We start from the raw sequence: 19800 nt of genomic DNA, 5'->3' as shown, positions 1-19800 counted from the left end.
GCATTTGGTACATGTAAGAGTGAATTTAAACTGGGATGCATATGACTACATACATGTGTCATTGTGTGTACGTGAGTGGTTGCACACACAGGTGAATACAGTCTACTTCTAGTACATGTGGGAATTTGGGTGTGAATATACTGTATAGCCCTGACCTTCTGTCCTTATTTATGCAAAAGTCTCACTAAGGTTAGGCTGAATAAGGGCTAAGGAGGGCAGGACTTGGCTCATACCTGTGTGAGGGCGTCAGTGTATTTCCATAGCTAAATGTGTGTGTCCGTCCTGCTGAAATGCATGGTGGAACCTGCTCGCAGGATCCTTGTATAGAGTGAAATTCCTTTATGCGGAAGTAGAATGAGAGTAATAGCAAATTGTTTCACTGCAGCAAAAGTGCAACTTGTAATTCTAGTACTGCTGTTCTGTATAGACACTAAGGCCAGGTCCACGCTACAATCTTACATCGGCATAAGTACATCGCTCAGGGGTTGAAAAATCCACACTCTGAGCGATGTAGTTACACTGACCTAACCCCCAGTGTAGACAGTGCTATGTCAATGGGAGAGCTTCTCCCATCAACACAGCTACCACCTCTTGCAGAGGTGGATTAACTATACCGACAGGAGAGGCTAGTAGTATCTTCACTAAAGCGCTACAGCAGTGCAGCTGCACCGCTGCAGCTTTTTAAGTGTGGACCTGCCCCAAGAAGGTTCCACTCCATATTGCAAGGTGTGGGTGTGTCTCTGTGTGTTGTTGAATGTATACATGTGGGTGTTTGTATTGTGTGTGAGTGTGAATGCACACAGATAGGTGTGTGAGACTGATACAGGGGTGTGTATGTTTGTGAATGGTATGTACATGTATGAATGTCTGAGTATGTTAATTGTGTGTGTCTGAATTTGTGTGTACGTGTGACTGGCATGGTTATGTGTCCATATGAATGGCCTGGACCTGTGTGGGTATGTATGCCCGGGACTGGGTGTGGATGACATGGCAGTTATGTGATCATGTATGAATGTTGTGTTTGAGTGAGAATGGGGTGTGTGAATAATAGGAGGTTATGTGCTTGTTGGAATGCGTATGTTTGGTGTGTGAGTGTCTAGTATTTGGGTATGTGCATGTGTTAAGTATCTGTGCACATGAATGGTGTGTGTGAGCATGAGAAATGATGTGTAGGTGTTTGCATGTCTATAGATCCAGGCATATGATGGGGAATCTTTTACATTCTTCATGCACCATTTTGAGTCTGCTGGGTCAGAGTTGTGCTGCCTTCGTACCTCCCTTCTCTTACATCACTGGAGAATGCAGGCAGATTCTCCTGGCTGGGAGAAGCTGTGACCTTATTCACACGCTTGTAGGTGTCCATTTACTACACATCAGACCGTGGCTCCTTCCCAATTCTAGCTAGAGACTTCAATGCTAGGATTACATTACATCTCCCTCTGAAACCCCCATTTTCAGTAACACGGAGCAGATCACTTTCCCTATAGCAAGCTGACGCTCTTGTGTATTAAGCCCCAGATCAGCCACATCATGAAGCCCTCTCTGTTTCTTTGCAGTGGCTGAAGCCCTGCCAGCCTTCAGGATGGAGCTGTAATGGAGGGGTGGCTTTGAACAGTCCAGCTGCAAGCTGAATTTTGTCACCCATTTTTCTGCTTTGAGACCGTAGAGCTAGGTATGCTCTGAGACTCAGTCCTTCCCAGTTATCATACTAGCCTCAGGATCTCTCTCTATCACACATACTCCTTCCCTCCCTCTCTGCCCCTACTCTTTTGCTCTTTCATTCATTCACTCTCATGCTCTCTCCCTCCCATTCATAGTCTCTTTTTCTCACACTCTCCCTCCTCCTTCTTTCTCACTCTCTCTTTGTTCTTTCTCACTCACTCATTCTCTTTAGTAGGTTTGCACACACATACACATTACCTGTCCCTCCCAATCCACATCTAAAGAAAGGACCACAACCAACTTTAAAGGAAAAGCGACTCCCAGAATCTGCAAACCTGAAATTTTCTTTTTTTAAATAAAATAATCAAAGTTTGTTACACCATAAAATTCCCCAACTGGCCACTTCCCGCTGCTTCATTTCGCCGCCTCGCTCATAAAGGGACTGCTAGCAAGCCACTGTGCAGCCGTAACTCTCCCAGAGGGTAGACCCTGTCCCTGTGATTTGGACACTTTTATAGCAAAGGTCTGCCCAAGAAACACAAGGCATCCTGAGTGGCTCTCACTGGGACAAGCATGTGAAACAAACAGAAACAGTTGCAAAGAGAGGGTGAGGAGAGTCAGGGAGGAAATGACAGACAGACAGGGAGTGGGATGGTGAATAGTGACAGATAAAAGTGAGCATCAGGTGAGGATCCAAGTGGCTGTTTCCCAGCAGACTGGGGGAGGTAGGTGAATTTAGCATGCGTTGCTCACACCCCAGCATTTCCCGCTGCCATGCAGGCGTTTCCATCCCTGTGCGGCACCGGCAGCGTGTGTGGTGTATCCCAGCACAGCCTAACCAATGTGCAGACTACTGTACAATCTCGTAGTCCTGAACAGGTAGTCTGAACACTGGGCAGACGGAGTGGAGCCTCTGTGTCCAGCTCTCCAGCTAGCAGCAGCACGTTAGTCCTTCCCCCTTTCTGCCTCTGGGCTGGTGTTTTGGGGACAGAGAGAGGGTGAGGGAAAGTCCAAGTCCTGCTTGAAGAAGTTTCCTCCATTGGCAGCTGGGAAGAAGAGGGGATTGCTCCCTGCCTGCACCCCGCACTGAGCGAACCTTCAAACCCCTTTTCTCTTCCGACGTTGGCATCAAAAGGCCGATGCCCCATTCCCCCGGGCACGTCGTACCTTTAAAAAATAAAAATAAATTACTGCTGTTCGAACCCAGGAGAAAATGTTTCTAAGTCTTGGCCGTTGCCCAGATGTGCAGACTTCGTTGCTTTATTCAACCCCCCACATCTGGCGCAGCAGTTGGTGGCAGCGGGTGGGAGGACGCTCAGGCCCGATGCATCCTGATCTCCTTCCGCCCAGCTCTCAGTCCCGTAGAACGTCGCTCTACCCAGGGTCCAGAGCAAAGAGCAAACAAGACCAGCTTTCGCTTCCAAGCCCATAACAAGGGTCCTTTGACCCGCGTTGGCCAGTTGCCTTTGCAGCTAGCCTCCGGCTACCATGGAAGCGATCCGAGTTCCCTCCTTTCCTCCCCCCATCGCGTCTGGCACTCACTGTGCCTCCTTCCCTCCCTCTTTCTGGTCTTTGCTCCCTCCCTTCTCTTGCTTCCCTTCTGTCTTTCTGCCTCAATTGACGTGGCAGTGCAACGCTAACTAGACTCGAGGGAGGAGCTTGTTGGCTGCTGTGGAGGTCAGAGGTTGACAGGAAGTGAGCCATCTGACGGATAAGGTTGCGCGGAGGAAAGGAAGGTTCCATACCTTGGATGGAAACTTGAGGAATGCCGCTTTCTCTCTGATGCTCAGCTCCTGTGTAGCGATTCCAGATGTTCCCTGGGCCATGTGGTTCACTTCCTCTCTTGTGCTGCAGGGATAAAGAGTGCTTTAGGTGCAATATGCAACCCACCAGCACACACAGGGGAGGGAGAGCCAGAGGAGAGACTTTAAATCTATGGCTAAAAACATGAACACCCAGTACTCCTGTTTTGTTCCTAATAGGTTAAACCCGTGATGAGGAGCATTTAAGGGTTGAGGGGAAATCTATTAGTTTATTTCCCCATTTAAATCTCATAATACAGGAAGGAGGTGACAACACTAAGCAAAGAAAAGGCCCTATGCTGGGCATTGTTATACACTGTTACTGAACAAATTGACTGGGAACAGGGTTTAACTGGGATAATGGGGAGGTAGATGGAGCAAATAATTTATAGGAAGTCTGGGGGGATCCTCCACTGTAAATATTTTTGAAATTACTGAATTCCTGGTACAATTTGGTCTGTTACAGAAGTGAAGACTTTACTGTTCCAAAGTAATTTGATGAGGCCCAAAAAAATCATTTATTTTTGTCAGGGGTGATTTGACCTCATCTCGGGTGGAGCTGACTGCCTGAGACAAGGAGAACACCACAACCCTCCTGTCAGTTTGGTGGTAGGATTTTAACAATGGTCTCGAGCCTCCTCCAGCACACCATTGGCACCAGAGAAAAGCAAAGTACATTAGCATTAATAGTAGCGTTTGGTATTTTTTTAATTTCACAAGAGCCATAAATCAGAACACATACACTTGGACTCTCTGTGCATAAAGTTTTACGTGTCATAATAGCTTCAGCTTATCTTGGGTTGCCCTCCTGGTTGATTAGGGTGAGGTCTGATAGTTCTGTCAATTATCTCCTAGCACCCCAAGAGCCAGATTCCTCCTTTGGATGCATGTGTGGGCTTCCCCATCAGCTTCAGCTTCATGTGTATCCAGATATAAAACACCAACCCCTTCTGCACAGAGAGACCGGCTGGGCAGAGGAAATAGCCTGCGAACAAACCAGGAACCCTCATTCCAATCCAGCTATGCTATATTTTTACCTGGCTGTTTAAAATGTATTTGGGGATGAAGGCCCAGAGGAGAACAATGCACATTCAGTTAACAATGCAAACCACAACCGTCTAAAATACACTGGCCCCAGTACAGAGCCAGAGTAACAAGCTACTTAGGGTGCCTCTTCTCAAGCCACAAAGCTACACTAGTCTCGGTCCTTCCCCCAAACACAATGCTTTGCCCTCCATGACTAGGGGTTAATGGCTAGGGGATCCATGTGCCCACACTGCCCCCAAGTCTCTTTTCTGTGGCAGTGCCTCCCCCAACCCCTATGGAGCTGTGCTTTACTGTGTACATGGGGGGTAGGCCTCCTGCATAGACTCTCCTTATCCTCCCCCCGTGCAAGTGGACCACACTGGTTCTGCTGCATTCAGGGTCCTCCATGCAAGCACTGTGATTATAGTTAGGAATGATGGTCCTTTAAAAGGTGTGAGACTAACCAGGCCTGATTAGACCCTGTCACCCCAATACCCATTCTCTCCCTATATTTGCACTTTAGTGTCCTGCTTCCTGCAGCCCACAATGTTACCTCCTCCCCCTTGCCTGCTCCAGAGTAATTCCTTGGCTATGCGTGTGTTTCCTGGGATAGATATTCTGCGGCTGAGAGGGCAGCCTCTCCTCTGCTATGATCCTCTAATCTGCCTTGCCACCAAAATGAGATATTTCATGAGTAACACAGGACTTTTGGGATCAAGCCAAGATCTTTGAACCGTGCTCAACAAAGCCACCTTCCCCATCCCAGGGTGTACTGGCACCTCGTCCTCCCTCTCTGATTTTTGCCTGCGTCTGTCAGGCTGGAGGGAGAGCCCCTCCCCCTTCCCCGCCTTTGGCTGCATTGGTCTTGGGATGTCTCAGCCACCACACACTCCCTGATTGCTAACATATGGGCAGAGGGCTCAGCCAAAGCTTTAAAAGGCTCAGCACTCGGCAGCTCGTTACACTCTTTCCTGTCTCTACAATCAGGAAATGAAGTCAGAGTATTGATATAAAACAGGCGGGGGTGAAAACCGAGAAGATGGAAAGAGTGGAGCTAGGACTTTTGAGAGAATGGGGTGTAGGTGTGGTGAGATGGCGGGTCAGAACAGCACTGGCTGAATGTGTGTGTGTGCGCGCATCATGCTGCAATCAAGAGCCAGGGGATTTACCTCCTGGCACCAGTGCTCTAGCTCTTGTATGGCTCTTGTTACCCCCAAAGCTGAAAAATCATACACTAGTGAGCAGCAATATGGGTCTAATTGCCCCTTGAGGATGTTGGTTTGAATATTGCTCCAGGGCATAGATGCAGTGCCCCCAGAACCTGGGAACCTGGCGCTAGCATTCTGTATGATGGAATTCACTGTCTTCCGAGTTTAAGAGTGTGAAGCCTGGTGCTAACGTTTTGGCTCCTTCTGCACTTAGAGACTAGGAGTATAAATCCTTACATGTGTGTATGGCTCCCAGTGCACATTAGAGTCAAGGGTCCAAAATCTGACTTCAGTTTCACTGGTGTAAATCTGGAAAAAGTGCTAAATCCTGATCACATTAATGTCAATGACAAATTCCCATTAGCTGTCGTGGGTCCAGGTTTTGGTCCTAACACCACTGAATACACTCTAGATTTACCTTGGTGTAACAGAGATCAAACTGTTGAGTGCAAATCCTGGCACTAGTGCAATGGTGTGGGAAGTGACAGCATGAAGAGGCTAGAAGCATTACAGAAGCAATTCCTATGAGATGAAGGTGAAGAACTCTAAGGCCTTGATGGAAACAAAATGGGTGCAGGGTGAAGACACACATACACCATCACCTACAGGGGTGAAAGTAACTTAAAAGACTTACTAGTACTCTGGAGTCCTTAGGAAGGGGCAGGGTCTCAACTGGAAGAGGCGGGGCCTCTACCAGAAGAGACGAGGCCTTTAAATCCCCAGGTGCTTTAAATCAGGATTTAAAGGGCTCAGGGCTGGGGCTGTGGTAGCAGCAACTGGGAGCCCTGAGCCCTTTAAATCACCCCCGGAGCTACCAGCTGCAGAGGCGTCTGGGAGCCCCGGGGGTGATTTAAAGGGCCTGGGGCTCCAGCTGCTGCTACCTCAGCGGAGCCCCAGGCACTTTAAATCACCATCAGAGGGGGCCCCAGCCTCTGGCAGAGCTTTAAATGGCCCGGGGCTCCGCTGCAGTAGCGGCAGCCAGGAGCCGCTAGCCCTTTAAATCACCGCCAGAGCCCCGGCACCGCTACCCCAGGGCTCCAGCACCGGGTTCGGATGGCGATTTAAAGGGCCCCAGAGGATAGCGGCAGTGGGAGCTCTGAGCCCTTTAAATCGCCACCTGAGCCGCGCTGCTGGAGCCCCGGGGTAGCAGTGGCAGCCAGGGGCTTGGGCGGTGATTTAAAGGGCCCAGGGTTCTGGCTGCCGCTACCACCCTGGGCCCTTTAAATCGTCCCTGGAGCCCTGCTGCCAGAGCCCAGGGGTAGCGGTGGTGGTGCTTTGGTGGCAAGTTAAAGGGCCTGGGGCGGTAGCGGTGGCCGAGCCCCTGGCCCTTTAAATTGCCGCTGGAGCCCTGCCGCCGCTACCCCAGGGCTCCGGCAGGCTCTGGGGATGATTTAAAGGGCCCAGGGTGGTAGCGGCTACCGGAGCCCCGGACCCTTTAAATTGTCCCCAGAGCCCTGCTGCCAGAGCCCTGGGGCTCCGATGGCTATTTTAAGGGTCGAGGTGGTAGCGGCTGCTGCAGCCCTGGACCCTTTAAATAGCTGCCGGAGCCCCGCTGCCGCTACCCCAGGGCTCAGGGGATGATTTAAAGGGCCTGGGGCAGTAACTGCCGCAGGTGCCCTGGACCCTTTAAATCGCCGCCCGAGCCCCATCACTACTTCCCCAGGGCTCTGGCAGCAGGGCTCTAGTTGCAATTTAAAGGGCCCAGGGCTCCAGCCGCTGCTGGGAGCTCCAAGCCCTTTAAATGGCTGCCAGGGGAAGCCAATCTGCCCCGGTACGGCGCACCGGCTCTTGCCAGTACGCCGTACCGGGGCATACAGGCTTACTTTCGCCTCTGATCATCTAGGTCCTAGGACTCGGGGAATTCTGTTGCTTTCACCACTTGATTTCTTGATTGTTTTGCTATGAGATGTTTCTTCTTTTGCACCCAGCTCCAAACTTTTCTGACATTGTGAGGATGTGAGGAGCATTTTCTAGGTCTTATTCCTTTAGCTGCCATCCACATTGAAGTTACTTTCTTGGGTAGCAGAGAGATTGCGTATGGGTGATGTATAAGGAGCTTCAGTAGGAGAGATTGCAGTAGGACTGGTTGGCTTGCCTGGGGGCTTAGCAATGGGTGTTCATCTCCTCTAAGTCACCAGTTTCATTTGCAACCTGGAGCAGTAGTGGCTGAAAGTTATTGCAATCTGGAAGCTGTTAGGTGATTTTCAGAATGCGAAATGACTTTATGGGTCTCAGCCAGATTCCTAATCAATAGGCATCTGTGTCACAAAAATACTCACCCCCCTCAATTAAGACTAACTGGCACCTTGGTTGGCAGTCTCAGCAAAAAGTACAGGGAAATTGAGGTCTGAATACCATTTCTATCTTTGGTCCCTCTGGATCAGTGGTGGGAGGGGTACGGGAGCTCTGTTGCTGCCCAAGCTGTCCCTGTTCTGTCCATCCCAGAGAACATGAGTTTCCAGGTCATCTTTCCCAGCATTACATTATATTGTAACAGATAATTGTCATTTGACCTTTTCATTGGGGATCTGAGACATGTAGAGAAGTATACCGGTATACTTGGAAATTAATGGGACTTAGTGAGATAGCTGACTAAGGCCTATAGGGCTATTATAATGGTCAGATCATCTTCTTTTGGCTTTGATTCCATCTGCCTAGGAAATGTGTCAGCAGCATCACCATCTACAGTTGCTTCTCAGCTCTTGTGTTTTCCAGTTAGATTTTGGGATCTCTGCTAGCAGCCTGCCTGCCTTTTCTATTCCCTTTTCCCCTGTGAGGGATCAAATTTCTCCATGTTTCCAGCCGAGGCAAGCATGACGTACACACCAGAACCCATACACAAGGGGGACGGTTACATACATAATACATTTCTATTGGAGTAGTCAGACATTTGCACTCTGCTTCGAGGTGAGGAGTTTGGTATAATGGCTCCCTCTCTTGATCACTTTTGGTATAGCAATACTTGACTAGAGCTGTACACTTACAACTAGGGCCCTTGGGCCAAATTCAGCTCTCAGTTACATTGATGTAAATCCAGATAAACTCCAGTAAAAACTCCATATCGTCCCCTGAGTAAGAGAGAGGAGAGTCTGATCTTCAGTTTTTAGGGTTAAAGCCAAAAAATCCCCTGATTTCTAACCTCATCCATCTCTGAATACAGATTTCAAAATTAAGCTTAAATCCGAAAAAATCAGAGCCTAAATTTTGGGCACCTTGTTTTTTAGCTGCTTAACTGGAGACACTTTAAAGCATAATTAGAAAGCTCTTAGCCCTCCCACTCTGAAAATCAGGTCCCCGAAAGGTCTGAAATTGGTCATCCCAAAATTGAGGCATCCAAAATCATTCCTCACTTTTGAAAATTTAGGCCTCAGTTTTTAAGGTTTCCCCACATGTTCCGCCACCCATTTCACCTGGGGTTTTGAGTAGTCAGAAGGGCCCTGGCTCGAATTTTCAATGATGGCTGTTAGTCATTTTCTATATAAAAGGTCTTTAGCTGGCCCTCAGATATTCCACACCACTCCAACCACAATGGCTTCTGGTGCCAGAGAAGAGTCACTGGACCCCCACTTAGTGTTTTTTGTAACTACTATTATTTAAAAATTAACAAGAGCCCTTCATAGTGTAGGATGAAGTAGCAGGATGGATCAGGTGTGTCAGATCTTCTAAGACAGAAAGTGGTTTAAATTCCATTAATTCTTATGAGAAACTATCAACTTTTCTGTCAAATGATTGGCTTTTCTGCAGAAACTTGAAAATAAGGTTAATAATGCAAATAAGACTTTTTAACCTGCAGTCATGACCACATCACTTTATCTCACTTGATTTGTTTAAACTCAGGTGTAACAAAGAATAAACCCCCCCAACTCAGAGGGCTGGTGGCATTTACAAGCAGATAGCAGTATGCTATAATGAGACCAGGAGTCGAGGTATCTGTGGTGAGAACAGCCACATGCCACGAATGGTAGAGAGCAGAATGGGATGGAGCTACCGTGGCTGGTCACTGGGAAATGCTCTCAGCGATTAATACACAAACTTGAGGGAGGGTGCACAGAACAGCACAGAACAGCACAGCACTGAGTGTGATATAAATGCCTAGACACATTAGATAGGTAGACAGTTTATAGCTGTGAACACCCTGCTCAATCAATATTTGAAGAGATGATGGAGTCAGGCTGAGAGGGCCTGGGTGCTGACTGGCCCCTGGAGGGGATGGGGGAATCAAGCTGTCAGGGCGCCATTGCTCACTGATTGTCTTATGGGGTAGGGGAATCAGACTGTGAGGGCTCCCTTGCTGACTGACTTCTTGAGGTGATGTGGGGGGTAGGCAGTGTGGGTGCCATTGCTGACTGACTCCTTGAGGGGATGGGGGAACTGGGCTGAGAGAGCCCTGTTGCTGTCTGACTCCTTGAGGGGATGGAATATGGGGCTTTGTGGGTCCCATTCCTGAATGACAACCTGAGGTGACGGGGAAGCTGGGCTTTGAGGACCTCAGAACAGACTGACTTGTTTATAGGATGGAGGTATCGAGTGGTAGGGGCCCCAGGTAGGGTTGCCAACCATCCTGGATTGGCCGGGAATCTCCCGGAATCAGAATCCATCTCCCAGTAGCTATTGAAACCAATCCGGGAGATTTTAATAGGCCGCTAACTGTCCAGTTGGCAGCACTGCAGGGCTAAGGCAGGCTCCCTACCTGCACTGACTCCATGTAGCTCCCGGAAGTGACCAGCATGTCCCTCTGGCTCCTAGGCACAGGGGCGGTCTCTTCGCACTGTCCCTGCTTGGAGCGTCAACTCTGCAGCTCCCACTGGCCAGGAACTGCGGCCAATGGGAGCTGCAGGGGCGGTACCTGTGGGAGGGGCAGTGGGCCAGACCTAGGAGCCAGACATGCTGGTCGCTTCTGGGAGCTGCCTGAGGTAAGTGCCACTGGGCTGAAGCCTGCACCCTTCACCCCCTCCTGCACCTCAGCCCCAGCCTGGTAAAAGTGAGTGAGGGTGGGGGGATGGAGTGAGAGGAGGGGGGCCTCGGAGAAGGGTGGGGCAGGAGGAGGGGCAAGGGGCAGGGCAAGGGTGTTTGGTTTGTGTGATTAGACAGTTGGCAACCCTAGCTCCAGTGCTGATTGACTCCTTGAGGGACAGGGGGAATAGGGCTGCGTGGGCTCCCTTGCTGACTGACTGAAGGAGTAGAGGAGGTGGGCCGTGAGGGTCCCATTGTTGACTGACTTCTTGAAGGTATGGGGGAATTGGGCTGTGACTAGTGCCCAGTTCCTGACTGACTTGAGGGACTGCGGGAATCAGGCTGTTTGGGTGACCACTTTTGTTGGATGGAAATAAGGGAAAACCACATGAAAAATAAGGGACAATGCTTTATTTTAAGGGGCATTGTAAGGAAACACCATTTCCCTTCACATATCATGTATTTTTTTCCTCAAATGCACATTTCTACTGCCCTCAGGTATACAATGTAATTATCATAAGTATCAATTTAATGTTTAAAATGGTTCTTATTTTTGATAGGTTGGACCCCTTGTGAAGCCACCTGATGCGCTGAGATACCACTGAGTCTACCTGTTCTGCCAGCATGGGCCCCCTTTAACCTGTCTTGCTGAGCCAGGCTCTTAAAACTTCCTCTAGCAAACACACAGGCAGGGCCACACCCAGCTGCAGATCAGCTCTGGGAAGACTCAGCTTAGGGGACTTGCTGCAGCACTCAGATGTCCACTTCCCTTGCCCAAAGATATATTATGAAATTTGCCCCCTCCCTCAATGTGGAGAGAGGTGTGCACACTTCTTAGTCCCCCAAGTAGAAATTACAGAAACTGGGTTTAATAATAAACAAAATTAATTTTATTAACTATAAAAGGCAGATTTTAAGTGGTAAAAGGGGTAACAAACAGAACAAAGCAGATTACTAAGCAAATGAAATCAAACATGCAAATTAAGCTGGTTTCACTAAAGAAATTGGTTACCCATAGTATTTCTCACCCTGGATATTGTTGCAGGCAGTTTGCAAAGTTTCGGTGGCTCTGAGTCCCTGTTATATTCCTTTTCAGACTGGACCCCATCTCAGTCTGGACTCCCCCCTTGCCTTCCCTTTTGCAGTCTTTCTTGTTGGGCCGACAGGCCCTGGAGAGGAGGAGTCCTGTTTGCCTTCCTCCCTACCCTTAAATAGGATTTACATAAAGTGGGAATCCTTTGTTCCCCAAACTTGACCTGACCCCTTCCCTTACAGTGGAAAGTTACAAGAAGTCCCAGGTAATGTTTTAGTATCAGGTGACAAGACCATCTGACGCTGTAGTATCACAGTGTCCATGAGTCAGTGACAATATGGAGCGTCCACAGGAAGGCCAAGCATTTCACCGTCCATTGTCCTTGCTGATGGGCCTTTCTGCCCTGTCTAGCTTTTCCATTGTTGTACCTGAAGTGTTATCAGTGGGCGTCATCCAAAGTAGCATAGTTGAAATACAGATACATAGTCAATATTCCTAACTTCAGAAACAGAAATGACACATGCATACACACTGGATAATCGTATTCAGTACATCATAACCTTTCCAATGATATCTCACATGAGCCATCTTGCATAAAGTATATCTCAGTTATGTCATATTCATATCATAAGCATATTTTCATAAAGAATATGGAATGACACATCAAATTATTATCAGTTTTAATAAATTTCAATACGTCTTAAAATAAGAGATGAGTGGTCACCCTAAGGGGCAGTTCAAGGAAATAAGAGAAGGTCCCTTAAAATAAAGGATGAGTAGTCACTCTAGCCCTGTTGCTGACTGACTCCCTTGAGGGGATGGGGGAACTGGGATGTGAAGGCCCAATTGCTGTCTGACTCCTAATGTGGTGGCTGAATAAACTGATAGGTCCCTATAGCTGGCTGACTCCTTAAGGGCACCATTGCTGACCAAGTCCTTGAGGGCATGGGAGAATTGGGCTGTGAGTCCTCAGTTGCTGACTGACTCCTTGAGAGGATGGGGAATTGGCTTGTGAATGCCCCATTGCTGACTGAGTCCTTGAAGTGATGTGGGTACTGTTGCTGACTGAGTTCTTGAGGCGATGGGAGAGCTGGGCTGTGAAGACCCTGTTGCTGAGTAACTTCTTGAGGAGATGGAGGAATTGGGCTGTGGGGGCCCCTTACTGACTGACTCCTTGAGTGGATGGGGAAGCTGGATTGTGAAGGCCCTGTTACTGACTGACTCCTTAAGGAAACAGGGAAATTGGGCTAAGAGTGCCCAGTTGTCTGACTTAATGAGGTGAAGTGGTAGGTAGGCTGTGGTGTTGCTGTTGCTGACTGACTCCTTGAGGCAATGGTGAATCTGGACTGGGAGGGCCCTCTTGCTGACTGGTTCCTTGAGGGGATGGGGAGTCAGGCTGTGAAGGCCTTTCCTTTTGATGACTGTTTTATGGGATGGGAGAATCAAGTTGTGGGGCTAGGGTGTAAGAGAGCCCTTGTTGACTGACTTCTTGAATGGATGAGGAATTCAACTGAGAGTCCTTGCGGGGAGCTGGGCTGTGACAGTTGTGCTGACTGACTTGTTAAGGGAAATAGGGAATTGGGATATGAATTCCCAGTTGCTGTTTGACTCATTGAGGTGTTGTGGTAGCTAGGATATGTGGTGCTGTTGCTGACTGACTCCTTGAGGGAATGAGGAAGTCAGGCTGTGAAGACCCTCTTGCTGACTGATTGCTTTCTGAGATGCAGGAGTTGAGTTCTGGAGGCTAGACTGTGAGGAATCCCTTGCTGACTGACTTCTTGAGGGGATGGGGAACTTGGCTGTGAGTGAGGGCCCATTTGCTGGGTGACTGTTTTATAGGATGGGGAAATCAGGCTGTGAGGATCCTGTTACTAACTGACATCTTAGGGAAATAGGGGAATCAGAGTGTGGGGGGCCTCACTGCAGACTGACTTGTTCAAGAAATGGAGGAAGTGGGATGTGAGAGTCCCACTGCTGACTGACTTCTTGAGAGGATGGGGAAATTGGTCTATGAGGGCCCCATTACTGACTGGCTCCTTGAGGGCATGGGAGATTTTGTCCGTGAGAACTCAGTTTCTGACTGACTGGTTTATGGGATAGAGGAATCAGGTAGTGAGGGGTCCCTTGCCGACTGACTTTTTGGGAGCATGGAAGAATTGTGCTGTGAGTGCCCAGTTGCTGACTGACACTTTGAGGGGTTGTGGGAAATGGGCTTTGAGTACCCTGTTGATGACTGACTCCTTGAGATGATGGTAGATCTGGACTGTTAGGGACTTCTTGCTGACTGACTTCTGAAAAGGATGGGGGCCCCATTGCTGAATAACTGCTAGAAGGGATAGGGCAGTCAAGTTGTGAGGACTGGATTGTGGGGGCCCTCTTACTGGCGGACTCCTGGAAGGGTTAGGGGAATTGAGCAGTAAGGGCCCCATTGCTGATTGACTTCTTGAGGGAATAGGGGAGTGAGGCTCTGAGGATCCCACAGCTGACTGACTCCTTCACCAGATGAGGATTTGGTCAGTGGCAGTGAGTGACCAGTTGCTGATCTTCTTCTTTCAGGAGAAGGAGAAGAAGTACATGCTGCCCGTGGATAACCTGAAGCTGCGGGATGTTGAGAAGGGCTTCATGTCCAGCAAGCACATCTTTGCTCTCTTCAACACTGAACAGAGGTGCTGTCTTTTCCCCAGAGCATGCTGAACTCTTTCCTAGAAGTGACTTAAATCACATCTCTAACTTCAGCCCTGTACAGTATTTTGGGGACATCCTGGAATGGGATAGCGAGTTACAGAGGAGAGGGAGTAGAGAGATGGGGGCCTCTCAGGAATGTTGTCCTGATTGGATGGACATCTCCTTAGAGGACAGTCATTAGGAAGAAACTCCTTTTAAAAGGAAACACTCTGGGATCCTTCCCTAAGCTCTTATAATCATGCAACTTACTTTCTTTGCTGCAGTGCATTGTGCAATGTGATCCCGGCTTTCAACTAGCCAGGCTGCCTATCCACAGGGATCTCTGCCAGGGCCAGACAGCAACTATTTGAACCCCTCTTGTTTCTTTCAGTTGGATAATAAAGTTAGTCCCAAGAATTCATGAGCCCAGAGTATCAGGTGAAGAAATGCATGATTGAATGTGTTTGGAAAGGCAGTCTTCTCTCACACCTGCCAAGAGTGGTCTCTTCAGGACAGGGTTGGGGTCTGCTGGGAGATTAGAGTGAGGAGAGCTAGGGTTAATAATGGAGAGTTAATTCTCTCTCTCACCTTTTCATAGGGTGCAGGGGAGGCATGAGGATATTAGCAGGCAGTGAGAGGATAATCTACTTTGTTACTGATGTGCAGACACACTAAGGATTTTAGAACATTGGCAGAGATGGAGAAGTGGTTGCTTTGCCATCTGGGGAAGGTTGAAGTAACACGTCTTATGTCTCACTTTTTAGGAACGTTTACAAAGACTATCGGCAGCTGGAGTTGGCGTGTGAGACCCAGGAGGAGGTGGACAGCTGGAAGGCTTCCTTCCTGCGTGCAGGAGTGTACCCAGAGCGTGTTGGGGTAGGTTGGGGGTTTGGCTATCAGCAATAACGGGATGAGAAAAGGTGGCATACAAGTGTCTTAGGAGCAACCACTGAACTATCACCCCTTGAGTTAAACTGGACGCTATTTTGGAGGACCTTATCTCCATCACCTTCTGCTGCAGGGTAGAATTGGAAGGCAGGCTGAACTTCTTGCCCTCAGCCTCCTCTGGTATGTGATACTTCTTCCCTTGGTGAGGATGCACAGGGTATAACCATTAGCAACTTTTAAATGGGGGATAAGGGGTGGACCTCAAAGATAATCCCTTCTGGCTTCTATCTTCCCTATGGGCTGTAAATCTAGATACATGAGATTTCTCAGACACACTGGGGAGGTAGCTCAGGTCTCCAGTGATAAACTCTGCTCAGGAGGGATGAGGAGATAGGAGGAGCAAGGCGAATGTAACAGTGACACCTTGCTGAAGGCATTTCCATAGCCCTGAGGACTTGTGCTTCAGCACAAGGAAGAAGGGAATGGCCAATAACACAATCATTTGAAACTGTTTAACGACTTCACTCCTAGATGGCAAGAGACTCCCAAACAGAGGCATAATGTTGGCCAGTGTTATTACTCATCAGTACCTTTACTCTATGGCCAAGTTCAGAGCTCCATCAGCTTTGCCAGAGCTGTGTTTTCCTATCAGGAAGGGGTTTTCTTATATTTTGCTTGTTTGATATCTTATTCCCCTACAGTAGAAAGGTCCCTTCTCTTAAAATATGTAGGATATGACCTACTGTGTTTCCTTGACATTTTCCTGCAGCCCTTTAATGACCAGTGTCGTGTTCTCTCAAGAAATTACCCTTAAAGCAGCAGTATTATTACATACCATACTGTACACTCCTGTAGAGTTAAAAAGACATCCCTGAAACTTTTCAGTCTCTGACAATGGGAAAAGTCATTATAAATACTTAAGTATCAGAGGGGTAGCCGTGTTAGTCTGGATCTGTAAAAGCAGCAAAGAGTCCTGTGGCACTTATAGACTAACAGACGTATTGGAGCATGAGCTTTCGTGGGTGAATACGATACCCACTTCATCGGATGCATGCACCCATGAAAGCTCATGCTCCAATACGTCTGTTAGTCTATAAGGTGCCACAGGACTCTTTGCTGCTTTTATAAATACTTACTTATTAGAGCAGTGAAAATTACTTACCTGTCATTTTTTTCAGACAGTTGTGTTTCTGGTAGAGGTTCATCCACCTTCTCTGCTAGACTTGAAGATGATTGTTTTGTCTTGATTACTTTTTATCCTATAACCATTTGGTGGGAAAGGAACTGAGGGCTAAGGGGACGTTGGGCCATATCCAAAGCCACTGAAGTTAATGGAAGGACTTCCAATGACTTCACCTATTGTTGAGGCAATGGGAAGATTTGGAATATTTTGTGCTGCTATGGGGCTGTTGTGATCCCTGTCCAACACTTAGGCACAAAACCTCGTGTGAGGAGAGAGTAACAGGAGCAGCCATTGCAGATAAGTAACTTTCCCATGACATCCATCTTTAATGAGCTATTTTCCTTTGCAGAGGTTCCATTTTGATCATTTCAATTTAGTTAATGACCCACTCAGCCTCTGTGGCCCAGGGTGACTTAGTCCCATTGACCTGTGTTTTTGACTGGGTTTGGTCTTATTTCCATTCAATGCTATAGTAGATGCTGCTTCTGCCTTTGAGACCAACTAAAATCTGTTTTTTATTTTTGTCACTTTTGTTTTTGTTTTTGTTTTTTTGTGCTCAAACTGACCTGCCAGGACAAGGACAAAGTAAGTGACACCCCTTCTGCCTGTATTGCCCCTCAGGGGCTCTTATCAACTAGTTCTGATTTGCTTGATTTTCTTTTTCAGTTTCTTTCTCCTTTTTTTCCCCCTTTGTCATCATCTCCCGGGAGGCAATCACTTGTTCTCCCTCTGTCTTTGCACCTCCTGTCAGATCATCTGCTGTTTGTTTCCATTCTTGGCTTGGGTTTTCCTTTTTCTCTTTTTATTCTCCCTTTTTGGTATTTGATTTCTGAGGCTCATCAGAGCTTTATTTTTGGCATTTTATCCTCTTTTTTGGAGTCATCATGTCTGATTTCCAGCGCCCTAACCCCATGTTTCTCAGACCGTGAATCCTTCCATCCCTTTGGGGATACATACGATCCTTCCAGCTGAAGCTCAAACTAAAACCCCCTGGGGGAAACAAACGAAAATTTCCCTTTTCTTGGTTAATTGTTTTCACCCAAATTAGAGACAATATTGTGCTTCACTTCATGTCCTAAACTGCTGCAAGTCTATCAAAATGGGACAGTGTGAGTGAGGGAAATTTAAAAATAAGATGAGTAACATTTTAAATAGCACATTGAAACACACACAGCAAAATCTTTCATGCTTTGGAATTAATTCTGAATGGATGAGTCTTGGCAGGTGTGCTATTGTGTTGCTGTGCCCTATTGGTTAACAAATTTAATTCTAGAGGTAGCTGTATGATGTATTTCAGTTATGGGTGCAAGGATTTCTTTCTTTCTTTCTTTCCAAAGTGCTTTAATTTGGAGAAAGAGGTTCCTGTGTTTAACGCACAGGACTTGGAGTTAGAAGACATGTTTTTTTTTTCTGAGCTGTTCCACTGACGCATTATATGACCTTGAGCAAAGAACTTCATCTCTATGGGCCTCAGTTTCCCCACCTGTATAATGGGAATGAGGCTCTCTTACTTCACAGAGAGGTTGTGAGGATTAATTAATGTTTGTTGATCCTTAGAGCTGAATTGAGCTCAGGCATGGAACATTTTAGCCCAAATGGAGAATTTTTCAGAAAATTATAAACATGTGAAAACAGGAGGTTATAGTGTAGGGATCAGCAACCTTTGGCTCGCGGCTTGTCAGGGAAATCCGCTGGTGGGCTGGGACGGTTTGTTTACCTGCAGCGTCCGCAGGTTCGGCCGATTGCAGCTGCCACTGGCCGTGGTATGCCGTTCCAGGCCAATGGGGGCTGCGTGAAGCGGCACGGGCTGAGGGATGTGCTGGTTGCCGCTTCCCGCAGCCCCCATTGGCCTGGAACGGCAAACCGCGGCCAGTGGGAGCTGTGATCGGCCGAACCTGTGGACGCTGCAGGTAAACAAACAGTCCCGGCCTGCCAGCAGATTTCCCTGTCAGGCCACGTGACAAAGGTTGCCAATCCCTTTTATAGTGAATAATCCCAACAGAACTTTAACTATTGAATAATATAGGGTTTGATCCTGTGGACCCAGGTCTTGATTCTCCATTGCCCTGCGCATTTTATAGTCATTTACATGATTGCAAAGTGAATGTGAAGTGGGTGCAAAATGCTACCAAATCCAAGTGGTCTCACTGGACATTCACAGTATCTACACCAGGTGCAGAGCAACCAAAATTGAGCCCCCTTTTTCACATGTAAGTACTCTCACTGAAGTCAATGGAACTACTTATGTGGTAAGGGACTGCTGACGTTACCAAGAGTTGCAAGATCAGATTCAAAGTTCCTAAAGCATTTTGGGAGCCTCTAAGATTAAAGCTGCTATAAATGTGTAAGGTATTAATGTTAAAAATATTAATACCAATCTTTATAATACATGGACTATTCACTATATGGAATCCTGAGGGAAATGACTTGGCAAGCAGAACTTGCATTAATAAATCCCATTCCAAATACGTAAATTTTTAAAACGTTTCCCACCCTGGAGATCCTGTCCCAGTCCAGGGAGGCCTGACTGTTTCTTGTGCTGCCGCATTTGAGTACTCCACCTATTGTAATTCAGGGACTGGGCCAATAGGGTCTAACTCCTCAAGGCAGAGACTTGGCATAGCAGCCAGTCCGAGCAGGGTGTTCACTCACATTTTCATTAGGGGTAATTTCTTCCTGCCCGCAAGCCAGCTACCCTCTTCCTTTTCTTCTTCTTCATATCAGCTGCAAATGGTGCCCTCACACAGCAACTGCAAGACTGAGTACACTTTTCTTGAAACTATCACTGTTCCTATAACCACCATTAGCACCCAGAAACTCCAGTGATGAGCATATTAGGTATCTATATGGATAGATAGACACTAAGCGGTGCTAAAGAGCTGTATAAATTGCATCCTCACACCCCAATCCTGCATATGAGGGCAATTTGAGAGTCAGCCTGAGCTGGCTGATAGAACTAGAATCTAACTAATGCTTCTCTCAAAGGTTGCCATCCTTGTCATTGTGAATCAGTCCACTTAGGCATTCTGAGTCATAAGATGTAAGCATGAATACATACAGATGTGCGTGCACACACACACGTGTATGCAATTATATTGTGTTTGCAGTGCATTTTATATTCACCTACTCTTACATACACACTGGTGCATTTATGTTCACTCACCCGGCACAAACACTTGTATGTTGGTGTTTATTCCCCTCCACACACATTAGTGCATTGGAGATCACTTTGTGCACACCTACTGGGTACACCTTTGTTCACATGCGTGGTAGCTGGTGACAACAATTTAAGGAGGGCAGCATGCTACTAAAGACCAACTTGTGAGTAAACTGGCTCTGCATTACTCCAATAACCAACTGTAGTGCACTGAAATAGGACAA

General features: G+C 47.5%; 1 protein-coding gene across 15 annotated transcripts in view; it reads left to right on the top strand.

The window, feature by feature from the left end:
• The window catches only part of DNM1 (dynamin 1), a 102246-nt gene that overhangs the window by 70036 nt on the left and 12410 nt on the right, over nt 1-19800 (top strand). For 13 of the 15 annotated variants that reach the window (XM_044993111.1, XM_044993112.1, XM_044993113.1 and 10 more), the window contains 3 exons: nt 14241-14350; nt 15113-15224; nt 16993-17004. In XM_044993111.1, coding sequence (XP_044849046.1) covers nt 14241-14350; nt 15113-15224; nt 16993-17004 — 234 coding nt within the window. Of the gene's footprint in view, nt 1-14240; nt 14352-15112; nt 15225-16992; nt 17005-19800 lie in introns of those variants that run through there. The other 2 variants (XM_044993104.1, XM_044993110.1) reach the window with 2 other exon arrangements.

Source organism: Mauremys mutica, chromosome 18 (assembly GCF_020497125.1).
Source record: "Mauremys mutica isolate MM-2020 ecotype Southern chromosome 18, ASM2049712v1, whole genome shotgun sequence".
Classification (NCBI taxonomy): Eukaryota; Metazoa; Chordata; order Testudines; family Geoemydidae; genus Mauremys; species Mauremys mutica.
Note: the sequence above shows the minus strand (reverse complement) of the source record. Positions and strands in the feature narration are given on the sequence as shown.